The sequence below is a fragment of the Athene cunicularia genome (genome assembly GCF_003259725.1).
Source record: "Athene cunicularia isolate RWA chromosome 12 unlocalized genomic scaffold, athCun1 chr12_part1, whole genome shotgun sequence".
In the NCBI taxonomy this organism is placed as follows: domain Eukaryota; kingdom Metazoa; phylum Chordata; class Aves; order Strigiformes; family Strigidae; genus Athene; species Athene cunicularia.
Window position 1 is genome coordinate 1047712 of NW_020799116.1, and position 22157 is coordinate 1069868.

At 42.0% G+C, this 22157-nt stretch overlaps 2 protein-coding genes across 3 annotated transcripts in view; one reads left to right on the plus strand and one right to left on the minus strand.

Moving 5' to 3' along the window:
* Positions 1–18813, minus strand: part of KBTBD12 (kelch repeat and BTB domain containing 12) — a 39588-nt gene extending 20775 nt beyond the window's left edge. Inside the window, exons 1-4 of the mRNA XM_026857376.1 lie at positions 18654–18813; positions 9072–10206; positions 7877–8147; positions 4432–4582 (exon numbers count right to left, since the gene is read on the minus strand). Of these exons, the coding sequence (XP_026713177.1) occupies positions 4432–4582; positions 7877–8147; positions 9072–10141 (1492 nt within the window). The 5' untranslated portion in view covers positions 10142–10206; positions 18654–18813. The remainder of the gene's footprint in view (positions 1–4431; positions 4583–7876; positions 8148–9071; positions 10207–18653) is intronic.
* The window catches only part of MGLL (monoglyceride lipase), a 114793-nt gene that overhangs the window by 19992 nt on the left and 72644 nt on the right, over positions 1–22157 (plus strand). The window lies entirely within an intron of this gene.

Below are 22157 nucleotides of genomic sequence, written 5' to 3' on the forward strand. Positions count from 1 at the left end.
AGATCAGCAGACTACTTACTACAGATTTACACCTACACGGATGAGGGCAAAAATTAGACTGCTACAGCATCTTATTCAAAGATAGTGCCCCATCTATGTTTTTGCTTCATATTTATGATAGAAATTGCATTTGTGCATCAGAGATGTTAGTAAAGATCAGCTTTTAGTGCAGTGTTATTCCACTTATGCTCTAGAGTCCCACCTAATCCTGAATGTGCTGACACCGGCATGAGCTGTGCAGGAAGACAGAGATCCTGCCTGAAAGGGCTGACAAACTTCATTTAAGGAGTTAGTTTTCAAGAGTTGCTTGAAAGAACTCTCATCTCTCTGCAACACTACTTTATGTACCCAGCTAGAGCTGTGTATTTCTTTATTTCATGTTTTTATTTCTGGGAAGCAGGGCTTGGTCCTTGTGGCATACAGAGGATACCTTGCATTTACCTGTTTCCACCTTGCTTCCCTCCCTCTCCTTCGTCTGCCCCCAGCAGCCCCCAGTGGATCTTCTCAGCTGGGTGCAGGAGGCCCACAGAGACAGGGCACCACGTAAGGAACAAGTATGATATGCAAAGCGGGTGATGCTTGCGGGGATCCAAGCAGTGCGGTCGAGCACGCTTCTGAATTGCCCCTTCCCTGAGTGCCCCACGACCGGGGCTCCATGGGAGCCCGTTAGATGTTCAGGTTCTGTGCACACACGCTTCACCGTGGGGATCTCCCATCTGGAGTGAGGAGGGCTATAAATGGCAATGGCAGAGACTCCACAAAAGTCTTTCTTTCATCTGTAGCACAAAACCTTAGTCATTATGCCTGAGCATAGACGTCTCTGAGATCACAACATGAGGAGAACTGACAAGCTGTGATCCTCTTCAGAATGTCTTTTTGCACAAATCACCCCTAACAGCATCTTTCTAGACTCCCAGAGTGCCCAACATTACTTCTGAAGCAAGGTGATGTCCGAGGAATCCACAGCTTTGAAGAGCCTGCAGTGGTTTTACCATCCTCGTGGCAGTTGCTGTTCTTTGATGTGTCACTATCAACCTCTGTTCCTTCCATTCCCAGTCTCTCCTGAATGTCATCTGCATGATCAAGTACCACATCAGCCAGATTCAGAAGGCTTTCACTGCCTTTCTTTCAATGCCATGAATTGCCCGTTCACTTGGCTGAGGTTACCATAACAATTGTTCCCAAAGGAAAACTGGACCCACCTCACAGCCCAACAGCCTTAGAACTCGCCAGGTAACAAGGACTTGTCACCACAAATAAACCGTGGAATGTAGCTTTTCTGTGTGAAGTTTTAATTACAGTTGGCGAATGTGAGTTTACAGCTGGAGATGAGGCCATGTGTGATATCAGCAGAATAAGATGCCAGTATCAGTCACTGTATCACTGTTTCCAAACAGAATCATTTGGAAATTGCTTCATCATTTTGAGAGGTCTTGGAAAATCCTTTCATCTCTTCCACAGAGTTTTCAGATCATGATGGTTAACAATTACCAACCACATTGTCTTCTCAATTTTAACAGCTAAATCTGTATTTCCACCCGTGCTGTTAAAGGTTGATTTAAACCAGCATATCCAAAGGTAGAATTCTGTTGTCATATCATTTTTGGCTCAGTGTCAAGTTTGTCTTTCAATTAAAAAATTAGTTCTACTATTATTTGATTTCCTAAGGAAACAAGACTTATGCAATTACCTTCACTACATCTGTGTTCTGTATCTGCATTTACATGATTTTGTCTGCCTCTTCAGGCTTTTGCACTTACTGGCCAGTTTCAACCAAATTTTACAGATTTATGGATGTTAAAGTCCTCTCAAGGTTTGTGAAAATAGGCAATCTGGAGTCTGTGAAAAAAGCCCAGACCTAGGTCAAAATGTCTTACCTGCAGTTGATATTCATGCTACCTGATGGTAACTCATTTGTGTCTACACTTGCTGCAGAAACAAACAGTAAAAAATACCACAATCTTTCTCCAAAATCTGCTCCCTGGAGTAGCATGTGAGCTTGGTTACCTTTGGTATAAATCACAAGAAAGTTTGTTCCTGACAGTGAAATTACCCCAGATTTACACTGTCGAAACCGAGAACAAAGACCACCTTTATGTACATTTAGTTACATTTAGTGGCAAGAGTGAAGGGTCCAGTGCAGCAAATTGTTAATCTCAGGATTAAATGCGTTGGTTCCCTTAGGACTGCTGGAATAAGGACTGCCCATGGGAAGGTGTGTGAACCACCAGAGTGATGGAGACAGAACAAGAGCCTGTTCTGGCCCATGCACTGATCTGATTGTTAGCAAAGATTTTCTCACCAAAATAAATTATTGGTACGGGCTAGCATGTAAGAAAGAATTCAAGTCAATATTCAGCTCCCTGAATACTGCAGCACTTGCAGCTATACATAAGAAAATTAGCTTTTCATTTCATTATGATAGTAAAATGCTTGTGAAGGTCTGTGAGACCATGAACTTTCCTCAACACCATTTAAACAGGCACTTTTCAGACTGAATACTGTGTTTTGTGTTCGAACTGTACATTTCATTACTGTAATCATTCAGATATGCTTCTTGCTTTGTAAGATTTTGAGGGAAGAAAAGGGATGCAGTTTTCCTTATTAGCAACTCCTTTTCCTTCTCTCAGTGTCAGGCTTGCTGTGAAGAAGACTGTCAGTTTGTTTTATCACATGCATCCCAAGGCAGCTCCTTTTTTTTTCTCCCTGACTCTCTTGTGTCATCACAACATTCGTGGTCTTGATCTCAGAGCACTTCTTACTGAAGCACATGAATACAGCCTTTCTCTTCTCAACTATTACTGCTGCTTCTGCTGCCCCATTACAGCATCAGTGTCAGTATAAATAATTATATATATTTAACCTTTTACAAAGAATGGAGTCTCCACATTTTTGAAGCACCTCTGAGCCTGGGCAGACAACACTCTCCTTATTTAACAGCATACTGACTTCTCTATCACTAACCTTTGACAATAATGAACTGATTTTCTGTTGGCAAAACTCTCTTTTTCTTATGGGCTTCTTTCACCTTTTCTCCTGATTGTGCCTATGGGCCAGTCTCAAGCCACTTAAGAGAAAGAAGTTTCACTAGAAGAAGACAAATGCAGTGTTAAAGCCATTTCCCTCTTCAACTGCAAATACACCTTTCTTAGATACACCCCCTGCAAAACGATTCCTGTATTACATGCCAGGAGCAAACTCTCCTTTATCCATGGTATATAGCAACCCAGACAAAACCAGAACACCCCTTTTACAGGAGGTGTATTAAGTTGATAAGACCGTATTTATTGTGTTCACTTTGAGAAGCTTGTAAGCAGGAGTAGTTTGAAGCAGAAGGGGTTGAAAGGTCTGGAGGTACTGAGGTGATTGCTGCCTTCTTCATCTCTGATGCTGCCCACTGGAGCATAGGAGGGCATAAGTAACTCACAGCCCACCTGTGGATTAATTGACTGTTTTCCCACTTCCTCAAGAACTTTCCAGTCATACACCTTTCTATAATCTTCTCCATCACTTACACCCTTCTGGCTCCAATTCTGCTTCCAATGTGCCCCTTTCAACTTTTTCCCCATATCATTTCCAATGCCTGCAATGCCTTTCTTCTCCATCTGCCTTTCCCTGCCTTACATCTTCATTGTCTTTTCAGAAAAATTCCTTGCTTGCCACCTTCTGAGGTGTTTGCTAGCGTAAAACAGGTGATGTTCTTTCTGTTGGCTTCAGCAGTGTTTGGGATGGGGCTGTGAAGGATGGTCTTTGGGAAAAGAGTTATGTTATGGATGGACCATGGAACTGGGGATATGGATGGGGATCATTTTGGGACAAAAGACTTTTCTTTCACACAGGTCTTAAAACTTTGGGTCAAAATACTGTTTTGAAACAAAAACCTGAAAAGATTCAGTAAAAATCGTCAAAATGAAAGATTTAGATTTTCAAAAAAAGACACTGCATTGAGGTGGGAGGAAGAGAATGATTCATGAAATTTTATCAGAATCCACAAATAATGTTGGTTTTGACTGGGAGATCCAATTATTTTTTTTTTCCCTATGGCATTCCTTCATGATGCTGGGTATGTTCCTTAGCTTTTTACTGCTCACCTGTGAAATGGTGCTAACAGGGCTTCTCTACCCACTTTTTAAAGTTCATTATTATTTATAGTGCACACTGATAACTCCGAAGAAAGGTAGTTTAAATAGCAAAGTATCTTTGTTACATTAATTCAGAACACTAAACATTTACTTAATTTAATCTACATAAATTAAGGAAGGAAGAAATGATGCGACAAAAAAATAACTCTAGAGACACACTATCCACTTAATCCAACATACTTTCTCCTACGTACATAGCAAAGGGTGAGATATTTCACTTCACAGAGGCAAATTGCTGGAAAGAAGAAAAAGGCATGGTACTATCTGTTAAAAATCTGTTTCCTCTTACCCAAGACATAAATCTCGCTGTTGACTACGGCTGTGCTGAAGCGGTATTTGGAGTACTTCATCGGCGTGCCTTCTGTCCATTTGTCTTGGCCCGGGTCGTACCGAAACGTTCTGTTACTTAATCGATCCGGCTCATCGTCAGGCAGATCCATCTGTATGAAATATGACAGCCATATAATAATACAACATTTGGAGCCCTCTGCACACGCCTGCATGCAATTAATCACAGCAGACAGCTCAGCAGATAAATAACATAAACACATCAATTATAGCTGCAAAGTGATTCATACTCACTAGGGTTTCACAGCACCCATGACTTGTGGCTGGGATACACTGCAGAAGGCAAATGAATAAGAGGGCATCTATATTCTGCAGCGATAAAGCTGAGGATTTGGGTAATAACAATACATTCAAGGCCCCTGCTCTGGCAGAATGTACCTCTTTCACAAGGCTGCTGTAAAGTCCTAATAATAATAGATGGAAAACCATTCTATCTGACACTTTTTTTTTTTTCCTGCTAAAGGTTGAAATCTATCCCCACTGCTACTCAGACTGTACTGTGAGTCTCAGTGAGGTACTTTGCTGGCCTGTCTCACATCTGTATATACACATAACTTATTCTCAAGTCATTTGCACGTTTATTTAGTCAGCCTAACCAAGTAATGTTGTTCAGCTGCTGTAACTTCCCCTTCAGTAGCTTTCATAAAAGCTCCTAACCCCCGCTATATCTTTGCTGCCATAATACTCTTTTTATACTCACTCCTACTCCTCTTGTTCTCTCTAATCTTCTTCCCCTTTCTGTGCCTGTCTCGTATGATGCAGGGAACTCAGATTATGTTTTCTGGGTACAACACCCTTGAATGTAAGCAGTAGGCTGTGGGGGGAGGATCCTGAAATATTTCGGGATGAAAGGTTTCACATAGAGAGAGTGAGAAAGAGAGAACTACTTTGCTTGCTTGTGATGTTGTTATATGTGTTCTTGCTTTGCTTGTTATTTTTCTTTCCCAAAAGACCTTTCCAATACTAATGTCACGGACAAGATAGGAGAAGGCAAACTAGAAAGTAAATATATAGCCCCTTGGTTACTCCCTGTAAGTGCCCAGGGGCATGCTCTTTCTCCATGGTAAGTGTGAAACACCAATTTGTTCGCTGAAAGAGGGGTAAGCTGGGTATTTTCAACACAGAGTAAGCATATACTTAGGAGCAGGCACCATCTGACATGCTGTAAATTCACATCCCACCTCATTTTTGTGGTAACGTTCACCTCAAAGTGCACCCTGTGCTCTTTATGTGCAGGAAACATAACATTCAGCAGCCCTTGTCTCTGTCTCGAGGGTCTGAAACCTTCCTCTCAGCCTCACCAAAGGCTTTCTTCCATTTTACGAGTCCCCAGTTACCAAGGCTGGAGTCGCTTGGGTTTTTAACTCCACTGGCATCAGTGAGGCCAGACCAATGCTGAGCTGGAGCAACGCTGCTGTGTCGAGCCCTTGCCCTCCTAAGCTGTCATTTTATGTCCTGGCTTGACTTTGTCTTGTCTTGTTTCAATTGCAAAGCCTGAGTGGGAAGGGAACATGTATTTATCTCTGTCCTGTAATGGACACATGCGTTTACAGCACTCTATCAATGCGGCGTTGTTAGTGTTTGTTCAGGATTGACAGAACATTCAGTGCTGCTTGAGCACAGGGACAACTCCTGGCTTGACGAACTAATTTGCTTTCCCAGTGCAGCTGTGGTAGCCCCACATATATAATCACTGCATCTGACAGGTGAGTGTGGGAGATACATAGTACCAGACGAATTCATCACTCTGCAGTGCTGGTCTTAAAGCACTTTTTTGAGAGCTTTAGCTGGTTTGCTCTGACCTGTTCTGGTACACCCCGATCTTACAAAGCTATGGGTTTTAATCAATTACTGATAATCTGCTCATCTCAAGCCTATGTACATATAAACTCAGACTCCCATGTGTTGTTACTGGCAGTACTGGTCAGCAGATATCCATTGCAGGTGTTTTTGAGGTGCCTGCATTTTTTAAAAAAAATATTCTTGGCTCAATATTTCTGACTTCTGCTTCTAAACTACTTTTCCCCTTACAATCTGTTCTGGATAACTATTAAGAAAGACAAAGCTGGTTGTCTGATTTCAGCATCTGTCTTTGTGATACAACATATCTTCCAGTTCAAGTTTTTCCCCAGACAGATTGTTCCTACATTAAGTGCTTTCATATTTTAATTCTTTAAATAGTGAGGTATCCTTACTCAGTTGTTTCAGTACCAGAAATGCTGTCTGATCTTTCTGTTGTCTCCTTTGGGTAATCCTGCACTTAAAATATCGAAAGAGGTGGAAATCGTGTTTGCTGAATGCATCTCACTTTTAAATACTTTAAAGAGTAATTTATTTCAAGAGAACACAAACCAATGAGATGTGATGACAGTCTGAACATATTGCTGTCGGCAGTAAGGATTACAGATGCTCTACCTCATTGTCAAGTAAATGTGGGGCTTTATGTTGAATGCTCAAATTTAAACTGCACTGAACAGTAAATAAGAATGGGTGACACTCTAAAAAAGATTTTTCACTCTGGGAGGAACTGGAGAGAGCAAGCACTGTTCCTGAGATCCATCCTCCTTGTAGCATAGTTCTGTCCAGTCCCTGTCCTACTGAATACGGCATCTGTGGCCCTGCTGAAAATTCCCATTAAAACTTCACATGGCCCAGCAATGCAACTGAAACAAATTAATGGACCGATTGAAAGAGTCTGTTTTCCAGAGAATGCTTTGGCTTTTCATTTAAAATATATTATAATGAAAATCAAATAAATGAACTTTAGTTAATCAAGAAAGTTTCCTGAGAAATTGAGATGAACTTTAAATTTCATGTATAAAACTATCCCTGAAATTTACCTCTCCACATGCTTTTCAAAGCAGGGCTCAGTAAAGGGCCCCTGTATGATTTAAATACCTTTATTTACTGATACCTAGAAAAATAAAGAAGATGGTGTATAAGGAAAGGCTGAAACTGATCCATTTTTCACAGCCTGTCATAACAAAAGAAGTGCCAAATACGTACTAAATATCATGCTAATTATTTCAGAGTTTTTTACACAAATAAGGTGTCTAACCCAGTAGCTTTTTCAAATGGAGCTCATGTTGACACGGGAGATGTATTTAATCTCTCGCTCACTGTGCACATCTCTGTGAAATAGCTGCACTTCCTGAAGTTGGTATTTACAGTGAGGATGGCACAAGATGGATATTACTCCTCTTCACTGTGTTTGACTTTCCTCTGAAAGATGTTTAATCAGAAGAATGTGAACAATTTTTTCTTCTATTATCACTGATGTACTATTTCTATGCAAGAATCTCCACAAAATTACTCATCCTATAAAGCAAGCACAGCTCTGCTTGTTAGTAAACAAACAAAACAAAGTAACCGGCACATTTCTTAACCTGTGGTGTCCAACCTCCCAGCACGTAGAGCTTATTCTTCACCGTCACTGCCACATGGCAGGCTAACAGCACTGGAAGAGGCGCCGTGCTTCTCCAGGTGCCTTGCTCCATGGAATACCTCTCCACACAGTTCGTGACCAGAAACTGATTTTTCACTTTCATCTGCCCTCCTATCACATAGAGATCGTTATGGATAGTGCCCAATGCATAGAGTTCACGGAGCTGAGTGGTGCACAGGCTGTGCCAGAACTGGTTTCCTCGTGGGTGGTATCTGTAGGAAAATCCAAAGTTGTAAATGCCCTGGTTCCCTGAGGTCCCATCAGCTTATTACCCCCTTCATCATCCATGTTTATTCAGACAGTAGCACAGTGACAAGAGGAGCTTTCTTCTGCACAGGGAAGTTATAAAATTGAGCCCAATATTTGCAAAATCAGGCATTTTTAGTATGAGGAATCCTAGGCATCCTTTCAAAGATATTTGACCCTAATTAAGGTAAGAAGTCCCTTATTTCTGTATGTGCTGCTCACAGTTTCCACTGAAGTTAGTGGGAAGAGCGAGAGCTTAACACTGCTGAAAATAAGGCCACTGCATCTGTCACAGTATGGATTTACTCCCTTAAGTTTAAGCATCTGTATTTGAAAATGCTGCTACCATTTTCTAATTTCAACTTTAATCCAGAAAATGTCTGGGTTTCTTTAAAATGGGCGCCTCTGAAAAAGACATGAGTAAAACCAGAAAACTATCAATCGTTATCCTTGAATCTCTGAAGTACTATCATAAACATAACAGTGTTTTCTCTGTCTTACTGGATTCCTTGAGTCATTCACTTGACTCGTTTCCCCCTGCTAATGACCTAGGAAAGAGTATCCAAGGAAAATGTTGAGTTTTGAGTAAGGAGAATGTAAAATCCACACACATTGATGTAGGATCCAATCGAACTCATTTACACAGAGATGCCGCTAGAGTAAATCCTCCTTCTTTCAGGAGAAAAGGCATCAGGATTTGGTTGCATGTATATAATTCAGTGTTATGAAGACAAATTGTGACAAATTGATTAGAGTAATCAAAATCTTTGGGAAAACTTTTAAGTAAAGAGTGCTTTATCTAATGGTCTTTTTTTTTTTTTTTCTCCCGAAAAATTATTTGTATTTAAAATTTTTGAATAATTAGGGATTTTCTGACCAAGGGTACACACCTATAAATTTCGATGTTCCTGGTCTTTTGTCTAGACATTTTGGTGGCGCTTGCCTCGCCTGCCACAATAATATCATTTTTCTCAGTGACGACACCAGTGCAAACGCATCCTAAACCCTCTCCATACTTTGGAGATGAAATGAAGTAAGTCTTTTTTGTCACAGGAGCGTAACAAAAACTGGCTTCTGCATAGCTACCGTGTCTTGACCTAATGCCAAGAGAATTGTTGCCGATGCAGAGTAAGAGATCAGTAGTTTCCATGCCGTATCGCAGGCTGAGAGAGGGGTGGATGGATAGTCTGATGGTTTTCAGTGCTTCCTCAAACATATCATTGCATTCTGAGTTGCACAGAATCATTGTGTTCCTCTTCCGGGCTTCCACAAGAAAGGAAGGGCTGACAAGTACCAGTCTCACTTGCTTCAGGAGCTCAATAAGGTGATCTACACGTGACTTTCTGCTGTGCTTGACCCATCTAATGACAAGGTCCAAAATGGTCTCCTCCCTGGAAATATTCAGATCATCTGATTTTATGAGAGTCAACAGCTGCTGGAATTCAATCTCTAATATTTCTTCCTGTAAGCTCACCTCAGCAAAATGCTGGTATAAGTATTTCCTCGCTTGATCACATAAATCTTCTGCCCCAATATGGTTTGCAAAGTAGTAGATGCCCACACAGTTGGAAGCATCCATATGGTCCATCATGTACTTCTGACACATACTGCAAACATCTTTCATCTGTGTGAAGTACGCAGCAAGCGCAACAGTCTGCACATTCTGATTAGTGAGGTGCAGTTCTGCACTGTACATGTAATGGAGTATGACCGACACGCTCTCTGCAGAGATGTCATACAGTACCACTTCTCTTTGCGTGCATTCAACCAGGCCACAGGTAAACATGGCTTTGAAGTAGGGACTGAAGGCAGCCAGCACTACCTTATGGCAGGGGAATTTCTCACCTTCCGCAACTAGGACGACGTCAATTATCTCTGTTGATTCTTTCATTCTCTTTACTTGTTCCAATAAAGTCAAGCTATGCCTCTGCTTTCTTCTCTCCTCCGGCTTATGATCCATGGTTGGTCTCCAAACTTCTTGTTTTTAAATCTCCTCAGAATTCAAGGTCTTCATCAGGAATGTTTCTAAAGGGAGAAGCATGACATAGTCCAATAAGAACAATCTATTAGGCCAATTAATATCTAAAGATAGTAATTCTACAGGGTGTTATATAAATCAGTAAGGCATAAAAAGTATGTAAAATTACAGTGAGGTCTCAGGCTCAAGATCACTGAGACAAAATAAAAATCAAATTTGAAAAGCATGTGGAGAGGTAAATTTCAGGGATAGTTTTATTCAAGTGATCTTCAGTATTCAGTAATCTCCCCCTGAGTTTTGTGATTATTTAAGGAAAATTACAGACAGTCTTTTCCAGCTGCCTTCTCCCTCCTTTCCCTGATTCTCATCCTGAGCCTACTAAAATCAAGAGACAGATTTCCACTGACTTTAATAAACTCTCAGTCAGGCACTTAGTCCCTTGGCTATTCAAGTTTTGTCTCTCACATACACCTGAAGGACATTAGTCCTTGCTTGGATGCTGAAAGTACCCTGTATTTTCAGCAGCTCCATATATTAGCCAGCTACAATGGAGTAGTGCCTTTCAGTGCTCACAGCTCCTCTCAGACTAGGAGTTATGCCTAAGTAGACATCCGAAAAGGATTTTACAAGACTAAATAAGTGGAAAAAACATTAGACTTGCTTCTCTCATTAGTTTTTATAGTGATCTACACCGCTGCAAAGCAGGTGGGAAATAAACCCAGCTCACTGGCATTTTACAGAGCCATAAGGGAATGTGTGGATGTTTTAATACCCTGCCTTGCCACCAGACTTTGCTGCCAGTTTGCAGAACAGTTTTAATTCAAATGCCCTTGCAAAGCAATTAGGAAGCTGCCGCCTCATTACTCCACCAGTGGATTTGACTCTGTCTCATCGTGCCCCGCTTCACCAGCAGCTTTCTCCCCAGGCTTCAGGCTGAGAGAGCCGACACAGTGTTGTAGGCAGAGACAGCTTCCACCCCTGCAGTGTGGTGGCAGAACTGCCAGGAAGCAACTTGGTCTGATTGGCCAGATTCTGTACTCTTTCACACCAAAGTGTAGGTCACTGGGTACTACAGAGTTGCTACTGGTTTGCTTTGGGATAAATAAAGGATTAGTAAACAGGGACCAGCTTTCAAACTGTCCTCCCACTTCTCAGCAGGATGCTTAGGTGCTGCAGATTCACAGAGTTTTGGTTCCATTTACTGTAACCTCAGACGGGATTTTTAATTAAATGGTAATTATAATTCACATACTCACTCTAGTCTTATTCATGGGGAAAACAGAAGGACCTTCATGGTCCTATTTCTGTTTTGGGGGGGGCCTTTAGTGAACCTCTCAGGCTTTCAAATCGGCAAGCTGCAGAATGTGAGGTACAGTGGTAGAGCTGTCAATGGGAGAATGATGTTCACCCATCACTTGGGGGATGCCAGTCCTTAACACACGTTTTGTCTCTAATGTGGTAGTGAGACAGTTCTGCTGTGGAAATGCATTAAGGATTCGTGTCATGAATCACCAATACACAAACAAGTCCTAAGGCTGAGGTATAGCCAAGTTCAAACACATTGTAAACATACTATGATTTGCTTTATGAGACTATTCAAATTAGTAACATTCCTCACCAGCTTAAATATTTGCAGGAGCGGGGTCTTGTACAACAGATTGAACTGTTTTTCTCAAATCCTGGAAGTACAAAGAGTTGTCTGGTTTCATTAAAGAAATATGTATCAACATAAAATAAGAGTATATGAAATTCTTTGAAATCCACCTAAAGGTATTTTCACAAACAGATCAGATTTCTTTACAGTTCTAGATAGATGGATTTTTAAAAAATATTATAGTTATTTCCCAGGTAAAAAGGAAATCTACAGCTATATCATCAAACTCAGACCTACTCTTTTGGCTGTTCAGTTGTTTTTGGAAGTAGTCATCATTCTGGTTTAGCAAATTACATAGATTCCTCACTTTAAGTGCTAAATTAAAAGCTAGGCATGCTTTAAGACTAGCATTTCCTTGATTTTATCAATTCTTTCCATATTCCAAATCTGGAACTAGAAGCAATACATCTGAGAAATGAATCTGGGTTATTACCAGATTTTAAAAATGGATTTGGAAGACAAAACATTAACTTCATAGTCTGAATGTGGGCCAAGCTCTGAGCTCTTCACATGCTACTTTAAAAAATCAATCAAAGGCAGTAAGTTTAGTACAAAAAAATAAAGCAATGGTATTTCCAAAATCTATATATATACGTATTTTATTTTTTTTGCTGGCTACACTGAAATGAAGTACTGCATTTGAGAAAATGTAGGTCTCAATCGTGCATCAACTGCATCTGGAACAGTCTGTACAGTCAGTATAAGCCTTTCATCAGATAAAAAAATGTTCTTTTTTTAAGCCCAGAGGATAATTAGGTGGCCAGTTTATTGTTTACCTCTCTTGCTATTTTATCACCTTGTAATATTTGATCTTCATTGCATTTTGATAAAGGAACCACACCGTATCTCAAAGATCATGTGTTATAAGCACACATATCTTTAAACAGATGAGCTGTAGTGCCTTTAACCAGGTTATTCACCCTGCAACTGGATGAAAGTGTTAATAACTACCAACAAGGCTGCAATCCTGTTTAGCAATCTGACTAACCAGGGTTTTTCCTCCAAAATGATCAACTTCTCTCCTTTCTCTTTTGTGATGTCAGAGCTTCACACATCCTCCAGCTTTTCCATAATGGACAAAATGTGCATTTTTAATGTGAAGAACAAGTGAGATGATTAATCATCATCATCTTTCCCAGACTTTTGCACAGATCAGGAAGAAGCTATGTGTAGAACTGAGTTATGATTTCACTTCCTTTGCTGGTCACCTTTAAGCTTTCTTTCACTGTTAATTTCGCTTTCTTAAGAGGAACAATTTGTCTTTGGTTACAGCGTTCATCAGATTTGTGAATTTTATGTGTTCATTTCCCAGTGGTGAGGGTTTCTGGTACGACATGCTCACAGCCGTTTTCTCCTCTCTTTCGTCGTTAAGACATTAGCATTAGGCATCTTGAAGCACAACGTAGCTCATGCCACTTAGGCACTACTTTAGGCAGGAATTATCTGATGGAGAAGCCCTGCGCCACTGCCCAGATGATGAAGGGCACTGCCTGTCTGCACCCAGTGCAGGGTGGTCTCCTCTACTGCCCGCAAAGATGCTGAGCCAGCCCCTGGGCCTCCTCCCCAGGAGCAGCAGCAGAGCTGCCTCTGGCCTGTGAGGGGTAGGTGGTGCAGCCTCCCCTCTCCTGGAGCCAGTCCATGCCCAGTCATCACCCCGTCCTTGGATTGACTTGTGCAGGCAGTCTCCACCTTGCAGCAGGATCACCTGCAACCCCCCAGGCTCCTCTTGACCCCCCTCGCTGCCTCCCCAGCCAGGGCTACAGGCAGAGCTTGGTTACTTTACGATTTCAAGAAGACAGTATTTGCCTTTCCTTGTAAGAACGCACCTTCCTCATCTTCCATGCTTTGATAGCCACCTTGTCTGAACCTTACTCAATAAAATCGAGCTGTCGACTTGTATGTAAGTCTACTTTCCTACAGCTGAGGAAACTGAAGCTAAAAGGTTAAAAAAAACCCCAGGATTAAAACCCAGGGGTGAAATCCTTTCATTAACTTCAAAAATTCATCCCTGTGCCTTAGCTACAAACTTGTCACTCCCCTCCTGGTTTTTAGTAGTGTTTAGGTGAGGTCATTGGAAGGATATTAATATTCTCCTTTATATCACTGGAAAGACTATTAAAGGGTAATAATGAAACAGTGCTGCTTTGCTTTCCCCTCTGGGTTACAGAGGAAAAAAGATGGTACATTGATATTAAAAGAAAGGATAAATGTGATACAAATATAATTTGCAGTGAGACACTACACTGAGATTGTGCCAGAGGCTGGGTTGTCATTATAAAACCTCCTGTGCAAGACTCAAATCCTTTGTAATGTCACCAGGAGCTGAAATCAGAGTTATTGCCTTATTCAGAGTTTTTGGATATTTTTTTCCTTCTATTGTGAAAAAAAGGATTCAGGTGCAAATCTTCATTTGATGTTATTTTATCTCAGAGTCAGGCTGTTAATTTTCCTCCAATTCTGGCTGCTACTTTAATTTTTATATCAGCTGTTTTGTTAGTCTAATTTCACTTCTTTTTTTGCCTTTGTGTCATGAACCTTACGAAGAGTCATATATAATTTTATGCAGGAGCTACAGCATACGTTTTGCAAGGCAGTAGGGTGCTGCATGAGCAGTTCAAAACATAAATAAGCGCACTGCTGTGAGCTCAGCTCTACAGCTTTTATGAGGCTATCAAACTATAAATAAATGCTGTCCTCATTTCTCAGTTACACTGCAGCCTCTTTGAACTGCCCCAGTGCAAAAGGACTGTAAACCAGATGGAAGTATCTCATCAGGAATTTCCCTTAACCTCTGGGAAAAAAAAAAAAAAAGCTACCTTGTAATCGGAGACGTTATTTTGTCTGTATTTTTGCCTGGGACACAGAATTTTCTTGTCTTTTCCCGCAGTCCCAGGGACTCTCCGCTTTCCCGCGCTGCGGTGGGAGGGTGGGAGCTGCGGGACCCGGCACAGAAGAGGTCACAGCACCCAGCGTGGGGCAGCAGGCTCAGTGTGGGGACACCTCCTGCATCCTCCTCTTCCTCCTCTGCCTTTTTTTTTTCTTTTTTTTTTTTCTTTGCCTTAATGAGGCTGCCCTGTCTTCAGCCTGCCTCCCTTCAGGTGCTGGAAGGCTCAGAGTTCAGTCACATCAAAGAACCGGTGCCTCTGCCTATGAATTATTTGTGCTTCCTTTGTTATCAGTAAGCTGAGAAGCAAATCTGTTAATTGTATGCATTATGACATTTGGCTGACAGCCACAGCGAGGCAGAAATCAGTACCCAGATGATAATAATGTTATAATCTCAGGGTTTAATTATGAAGGCTGTGCTGGCATTTAAGATCAAGATTTTAAACCATGCAAAAGATTCTGCAGTGCTCAAGAAGGCCAAATAATAATGCTAATCTTGCTATAAGGAACAGATATCATAAGAATAAGATATAGAAATAAGTCTTCTAGGGAATTATAAATGTTCCTATATCTGTAAGATAATAGGAACTATTCTCTTAATTCTGATACCTGGAATGATGCTTGAAGAAATTATTACATGATTGAATTATAAGAATTTAGAGGGTAATAAGGTGATAAAAGCAGCTATTGCACCTATTTATCGGGAACAAATTGTGTTAATCCAATCTAATTTTCTTCATTTTTTCAGGGATAATAGGGGATAAATTAGATACTTTGCCTTGAGTGAAGTTACTGATACGGTCCTACATGACATCATTGGAAACAAATTGTGATGAAATCAACAGACTAAATCCACATAAATTAGATGCCCAACTGGCTGAAAAAGCAGATTCAAACAATAGCATTGGTGGTCAGACTGGGAGGCATTTCTAGTCTGTGGAGATCTGTGCTGAAAAGCTCACTCATAGTTTCAGGGAACACTTACTTTCTCGCTTTGACTTAGATACTATTTCTTGAATTAATTTCATCCATGCTGTCCAGATAAAATTTACAAACTTGTGGTAGAGCATTAAGTGGGAGAACATCCGATTCTTTTAGGAAATGTGTGTCTCTATGGTCTGAGAGGGCATACAGGGAAGTGTCTCTGAGAAAAGGTCCTCTGTGACAATTACACATTTCACGTTTGGGTGAGTCTCAAGTATCACCATAACTGCTAGCAGCCGGGCCACCTTCTCTGAAGTTGTCCATGTTCTGTTAGTTGCTAGTTACCTACATATTTAGGATTTTCATGTTTTCAGAGGCATCTAATTAAGTGAAACGTCCAAGTCCTACTTAAACTCACTGTGCAATTTAGGAACTGAAGTGGCTGCATACTTTTAAAAGGTAAAACTTCAGCCGTAAATTGCTCAGGCAGTTTTAAAAGGTTTGCCAGGTGACGTGATCTTCTTCCCATTAAAGCCAGAGGAAGAACTCCCCTTGCTCAGGCCTGTGGGTCCCCCGGGGCCAGGCCAGTGGCAGGTACATTTCAGGTGATCTGAAGTGATTTACTGGTGGCAGGGAAGGAGGAATTTTGAGGTTTTGAAGCTGCGAACACTACAGATCAAGTTATGTCACTGGCCTATATAAAATGAAGTATGACTCCTTCTGAGAGAAATTTTACCTATTTTTCTCCCTCAGCCCCTGTGACACCGTGTTTATTTTCACCTGCCATCTGATACTGAGGAGCCTGAGCCAAGGCAGTCTGAGGTCTCCCGATATCCAGGCATGGGCCAGGTCCTGCTGGATGCGTAGCCATGAGCTAGGCATGCTCCTGGGAGCTTTCTTAGCCAGTTACAGGCTGAAGTGGCGCAAAAGGAGGCTCTCAGTGCAGGAAGACAGGCTGCTGACCTACAGATGTAGACAGCTGTGGCAGCGTTGTGTTGCCCAGTGTGCATCCCTGCGTCCCTGCGGCTGCCAGCAGAGACTGCAGTCGTCCCTGCTCAGGCTGCTACAGACATGGCCTGCCTTTTCTGCAGTAGCTGATTTGCTTTCTATCTCATTTCGTTGCTCTTAATTTAAAGTAAAAATAAAATGGGACTTAACAAGGCTGGGCTAGGAGAAGGTTGATACCTAACAGTGAGGTTTTAAGCAGTCTGCAAAGCTTCAGAAACTGTGTTTGGGAGTATGTTTGACTATTGGAAGGAGACCTGAAGATGCTTTGATCACCTTTTAAAGGCTTTGGGTACTTTATGATTCTGGAAAGATTTGACAGTTTGAGCTCTGTTTACTGCCAAGACAGAGGCCTAGATGTGGGATTGGATTAATATTGATCCTATCTCAGCAAATACCAGGCATATTTTTTTTCTTTAAACTGTTACAGATTCATGAAAAAATCAAAGCAGCTGAAAATGAAAGACCCTGTGGACCATCTTTTCAAATATGCCTTCACCTGACCTTAATCTTGCTCTGATTCAAAGCTCAGTGAAGTCAGTCAAAAGGATCCCATGATTTAAGTAGAAAATGGATGTGGCTCTGTTCACAAACAAATGCCTATAAACAAATCCCAGTCTGAGCCAATTATGTGCATTAATTGCATGAGAAGAATAGAAGCTAAATACATACACACAGAGCCCATTTCTTTTACAGTTCACATGTGCAGATCATTTTTCTTACATATCAAAACTAATTGAAATGGCAAAGTGCTCATTCACAGAAGGAGGATGCACAAGTTTTTTACATATCCAATGACAGATGCCAGCAGAAGGAAAATGTATTTCTAAAACATATTTCAGTGGTTCTTTGAGCAGCCTGGCAAAGGTCTGAGAGGTTTCTCTTTTTTTCATTTATCTAAACATACTGGCAAGTATAGGAAAGGCTTACTTTGTGGAGCAATTCTATCATACAGTGTAAATTGGACTGTATCACAGTTAGAAGGTAGGTAATTTAATAACAGTGCAAACTGGGGTCTATTTGCATTTTTACAACGGAAAAGATTGTGAACTCTAATTGCTAGTATTTACATAAAACTGAAGTATGTATCCGTTTGGTGAGCAAATGCTCGTACGTAAAAGCTTTAATATCCCTGTCACTCCACAGTGAAATTAAAATAAATTGCAAGTTGTAAACCTTTATAACTTTATGTCAGCATTCCATTAGTTACTGCTTGAAACCAGCCTTCCCCATAAATTTCTCTAGTTTCAATTTCAGCCCCTACCAAGCAAATACCTGGGTCTGTCCATACCCACAGAAAAAAAAAAGTTCATAGCATCCCATGGCAACAGTACTGCACCGCCTCCCAACTGGCCCCTGCACTGCCCCCATATTCGGTACCTGCTGAATCTGCAACTCCCCCCGAACCCTCATGTTAAAACCCCCTTGAGTTCAGCCTCTTGACGGTACAGACCAGTCCCAGGCACATACGGACACCATTTGGGGGATGCAAGGGTTTCCTCGAGCTTCCTTACTGGAAGCAAGTGTAGATGTTTGCAGGCGTGTGGAGCATGCAAAGCCCGCCTCCGTGCACAGACCTCAGCCACGGAAATGTCTGGATCTGCAGGATGATCCTCGTTCCACGCTTCTGGCAAACCCCGTAGAGCTGCAAACAGACCCCCAGTTTGATACTGTTCAGAGGTTCCCATCCAAACTTCCTAACTGATCTCTCGCAGTTCCTTCATGAACTGGCCAGCAGGCACCGTAAGGAACCGGGAGGGCTTCACTGCAGGCGCCAGCAGCGGGCCGCCGGCCTCCTGCCCGTGTAGCTGCCCGCGGCTGACCCCGCATCGCCGTCTGTGGGCCCCCTCTCCAGCACCTTTAAGGGTTCCCCAAGACACGTATTCAAGTACCCCTGCCCACGGGTTTCCCACACACCCAGCGACCCAAAGCAGCCCAGCCCTGGCGTTTCCACATCACCCATCCGTCTCACCGCCAAACTCCCTCCTCCTTCCTGCTCTGAGTGGGGAAAGGATTTAAATGTACCTTTCCGACGCTGGGAGCGGCAGGTGTCTGGGAGAGTGTGTGGGAGAGGGAAAGAGAGATCTCGACAGCAGCAGAGAGCTTCTGGTGAAGCACTGAGGTGCCAGGGTTATAAATAGCTCGCGCTGGGCTCCTGGCTGGGACAAGGAGCTGCTTTAATGTCATGCACAGGGGCACATGAGGACGCGGCCGACTGGCACCGGTGCTGCTCTCCTTGCCCCCTGCCCGCATGCTGCCTGCCCCGCACCGGCCAGCTCAGGGCTCCTCTGCGGGGTGTCACAGCCACCGCTTGTGTCAGTGGCCCACCGAAAGAATTATTTTCCCCCCCACAGACCTTGCCATGGACACACAACCAGGCACGTCTCTGTGTCACAGTTATTTCTGGGCAGCTGGAGCGGTTCCAGTGCAGGCGGTGGTCAGATGGGCTCCCACCTACCCCCGAGCTCTGGGGACCAAGCCAGAGGAGATGCTGCTGACCCTGCCCAAGTCACTCTCAAAAACAAGGCCACTGTCTCTACACCTCTCAGTTGAATTTCCCCAAACTGTTTCTCCTGTTCTTGCTAGATCACTAAGAGCTGAAGTTGTACATAAAATAAGGATTCGTGACCGAATATGAGCATTATATCTGTATTTTAATCAGACATAAAGCCTGACTATCATCTTGCTTCTGTTGATGTAAATCAGAAACAGACTCACTAAATTGGTCCAGAATAGTGGGGCTGCACTGATTTACATCAGCTGCAGATCTTGTACTCTGTAAATTAAAGGGGAATAGAGAAGTCCATAACGCACTGTTTATACCTCCATATGTTTAAGCAAAGATGGAAAAAAGAGTAAGCAAAATTTAGGGTGATAAAATTGATTGATGCTGAGCCTATACTTTTAGTTGAGAAAGACATTAAGGGGTTTTCAGAGTGTTCTTTTTTAAATGGCATTAATTTATTTATTTGCTGTACTAATTGGTTGATTGATCATAATAGCTTCTGAGAAAATTGAAAATGAAATGTATTTTCTTACCTAGATTTTTAGTCTGATGGTTTTATTACAGAGTTTTTCCCAAAGCCATAGAGGGATTGTTCAGGAATGTTCATCTGTTAATAGCAATTTGCTGGTTTTAGGGGGAAAATTAAGATGTACGTCATTTTAAAAAGCATATTTCATATAATTTGTGAACAAAACTAGGAAAAAAATCAAAGTAATTAAAGTTTACTCATGTCAGAAAATTTGATAGACCGGATTATGAAGATATATATTGTCTAAACTTCCAGATTGTTCTTAGTAAAAGTTCAGTTTTATCTTAGAAATAAAAATATCCAGTCTGATACTATAGCTTTCACAGAAGCCAAGATGGAACAGTGAACTGATGAAATGCTACAGCTCTGATAAAAATGGACCATATCCCCTAAATTGCCTTCAATGGAAAATGGAAAAATTCATAGCATGGTGATGGTTAACTTGGAGTGTTTATGGTAGTAATTTTACTTATATGAAATCTCTCCACTACCACAATAATAATAATATTTCCTTTATGGGTGTGTTTCTTCAGCTAATTTCTATAATGAGCCTGTTTCACAAAAACACTAACTAATGCTTTTAAGACAAATTCCTTTTTATCGCTCATGAAATTCTGAATATTTCTCTTGCATTTCACTGAATTAACCAGGACACCCCGTCTTGCAGCAGGGTGACTGCTGAGCGGCTCTCAGCTGCACTTTGTAATTACACAAACGGAGTAACACAGCGGTGAATCAGGCCCCTGATATTTTTGCTAGAATTAAAAGCTTTCTCTGCTGTAAGCCAAGCCTGTTTTCACCTTCTTCATGTAATTAAGTCGTAATCCTTTCGTTCTGATATCATTATCTGTTGTCATGGTGATTTTAATTATAAAAATGAATGGCTGAGAAGTGGGAGAAGACTAAAGTTTTTGCTGAACTTTGTTAAGTTAATGGCAAAGGGAAGAATATCAGTGGTAATACAACCAATGGGCCATCTTTTAACACCATGTATTTTAAAACAATGATAAGAAGTAGGTGTCAAGACAGAAGAGACACGTTTGATGCGAATGTGTCAGTGTTTAGGACATATGTGTTGAATTTAATGTCTTAGAACAATTCTTGCATGGTACCAGTCATACAGTACATTCTGGGGTTCCGTGAACAAAGACATTCCCTTCTAAATCTCAACTGCTAGTGATTCACCTATTGGAAAAACACGCTTTTTTTTAGGAAAAACCTCTGACCAGCTTCCAAGAGTGTGTTTGTCTGAGTACAGACTTTGAGAACGGCTACACAACATTTACAGTTCATCCGGAAGCAGAAAACCTGTTTTGAGAGGCAGGTGCATGCAAATTGCCCGTAGGTGAAGCTACGCCAGGGTTTGCAATAAGCAGACCCATAAGCCACAGCCAGTTATAGCTGAACTTCAGAAGAGACCTGCATCAGCTCAGTTAAGCTCTGGGTGGTATCAGGATGTGGTTTTTCTTTGCCACCATGGAAACGTTGCAACCAACATGCTGAATGAATCTCATCTCCTCTGTCACTCTTGCTGTGGTTCTGTAGTTCATTCTCTGCTGAAAAGCACATAGTTTTACACAGATGTGTCTTTTAAACAGTGGCACAACACTGTAGCTCGGAAGAGGAGAGCCTCATGCTTGACTCCGTGCCCACGGGTGACTCCCCAGAATGGTCACGGCTCTTCGCTCCTCTCGCCTCAGCGATTCCCCAGCGCTCCTCAGCCTCTTTTCCTGGAGAGGGAGGCAGCCTCTGATCTGGGGACCAGTACCTTGCGTTTGCTTTCCTTCCCACATGGGAGTAGTTCTGGATGTGTGTTCATCCACTTGGCACCACCTCCAGTCTGGCTGCAGCAGTGACGGCACCGGCTCCGCTCGCTGCCACAGCCTGGGGCAGAGCTCGGGCATCCTCCCGCTGGGGCAGAGCTCGGGCATCCTCCCGCTGCCGCTGGGGCAGAGACCTGCAGCGTGTCAGGCCTGGACGGCAGGTCTGAGCCACATCACACTTAGGTGCTCTACAAGTGCCAGTTATTCTGTTTGTATAATGTTAGGAGCAGTCTGGATACATAGGGAGAGAAAAAACAGAAACAGAGAGATTTCCAGTTTAATCTTACTATCTCTTCTCTTAGGTCAGTCCAATACAACACTGACTTTCTTTTTTTTTCTTAGGGTAAATGTCAACCTTTAGAGCAGACCAAGGGCAATCTTGAGCTCACCTATGACCACCAGTCCGGGCCCAGCACCCCTGCAGTCCCTCTGAATTGAAATCTCTTTCTAGCTCTGTCGACCTTATTCCCAGGTTGCCTGACAGATAATGTGGTGTGCCAGCCACCCGCTGCTTTTTCATTTAAATAAATGAGAAAGTTGTGGCTAAATTAACACTCCAACGGAGGTAATAAGGACCGACTCAGCTGCTGCTATGATGTATGCAAATTGCAGTTTCACACATTAGGAGCTAGATGTTGCTTAATTTGTAGACCTTTCTGTCTTTTAAATGA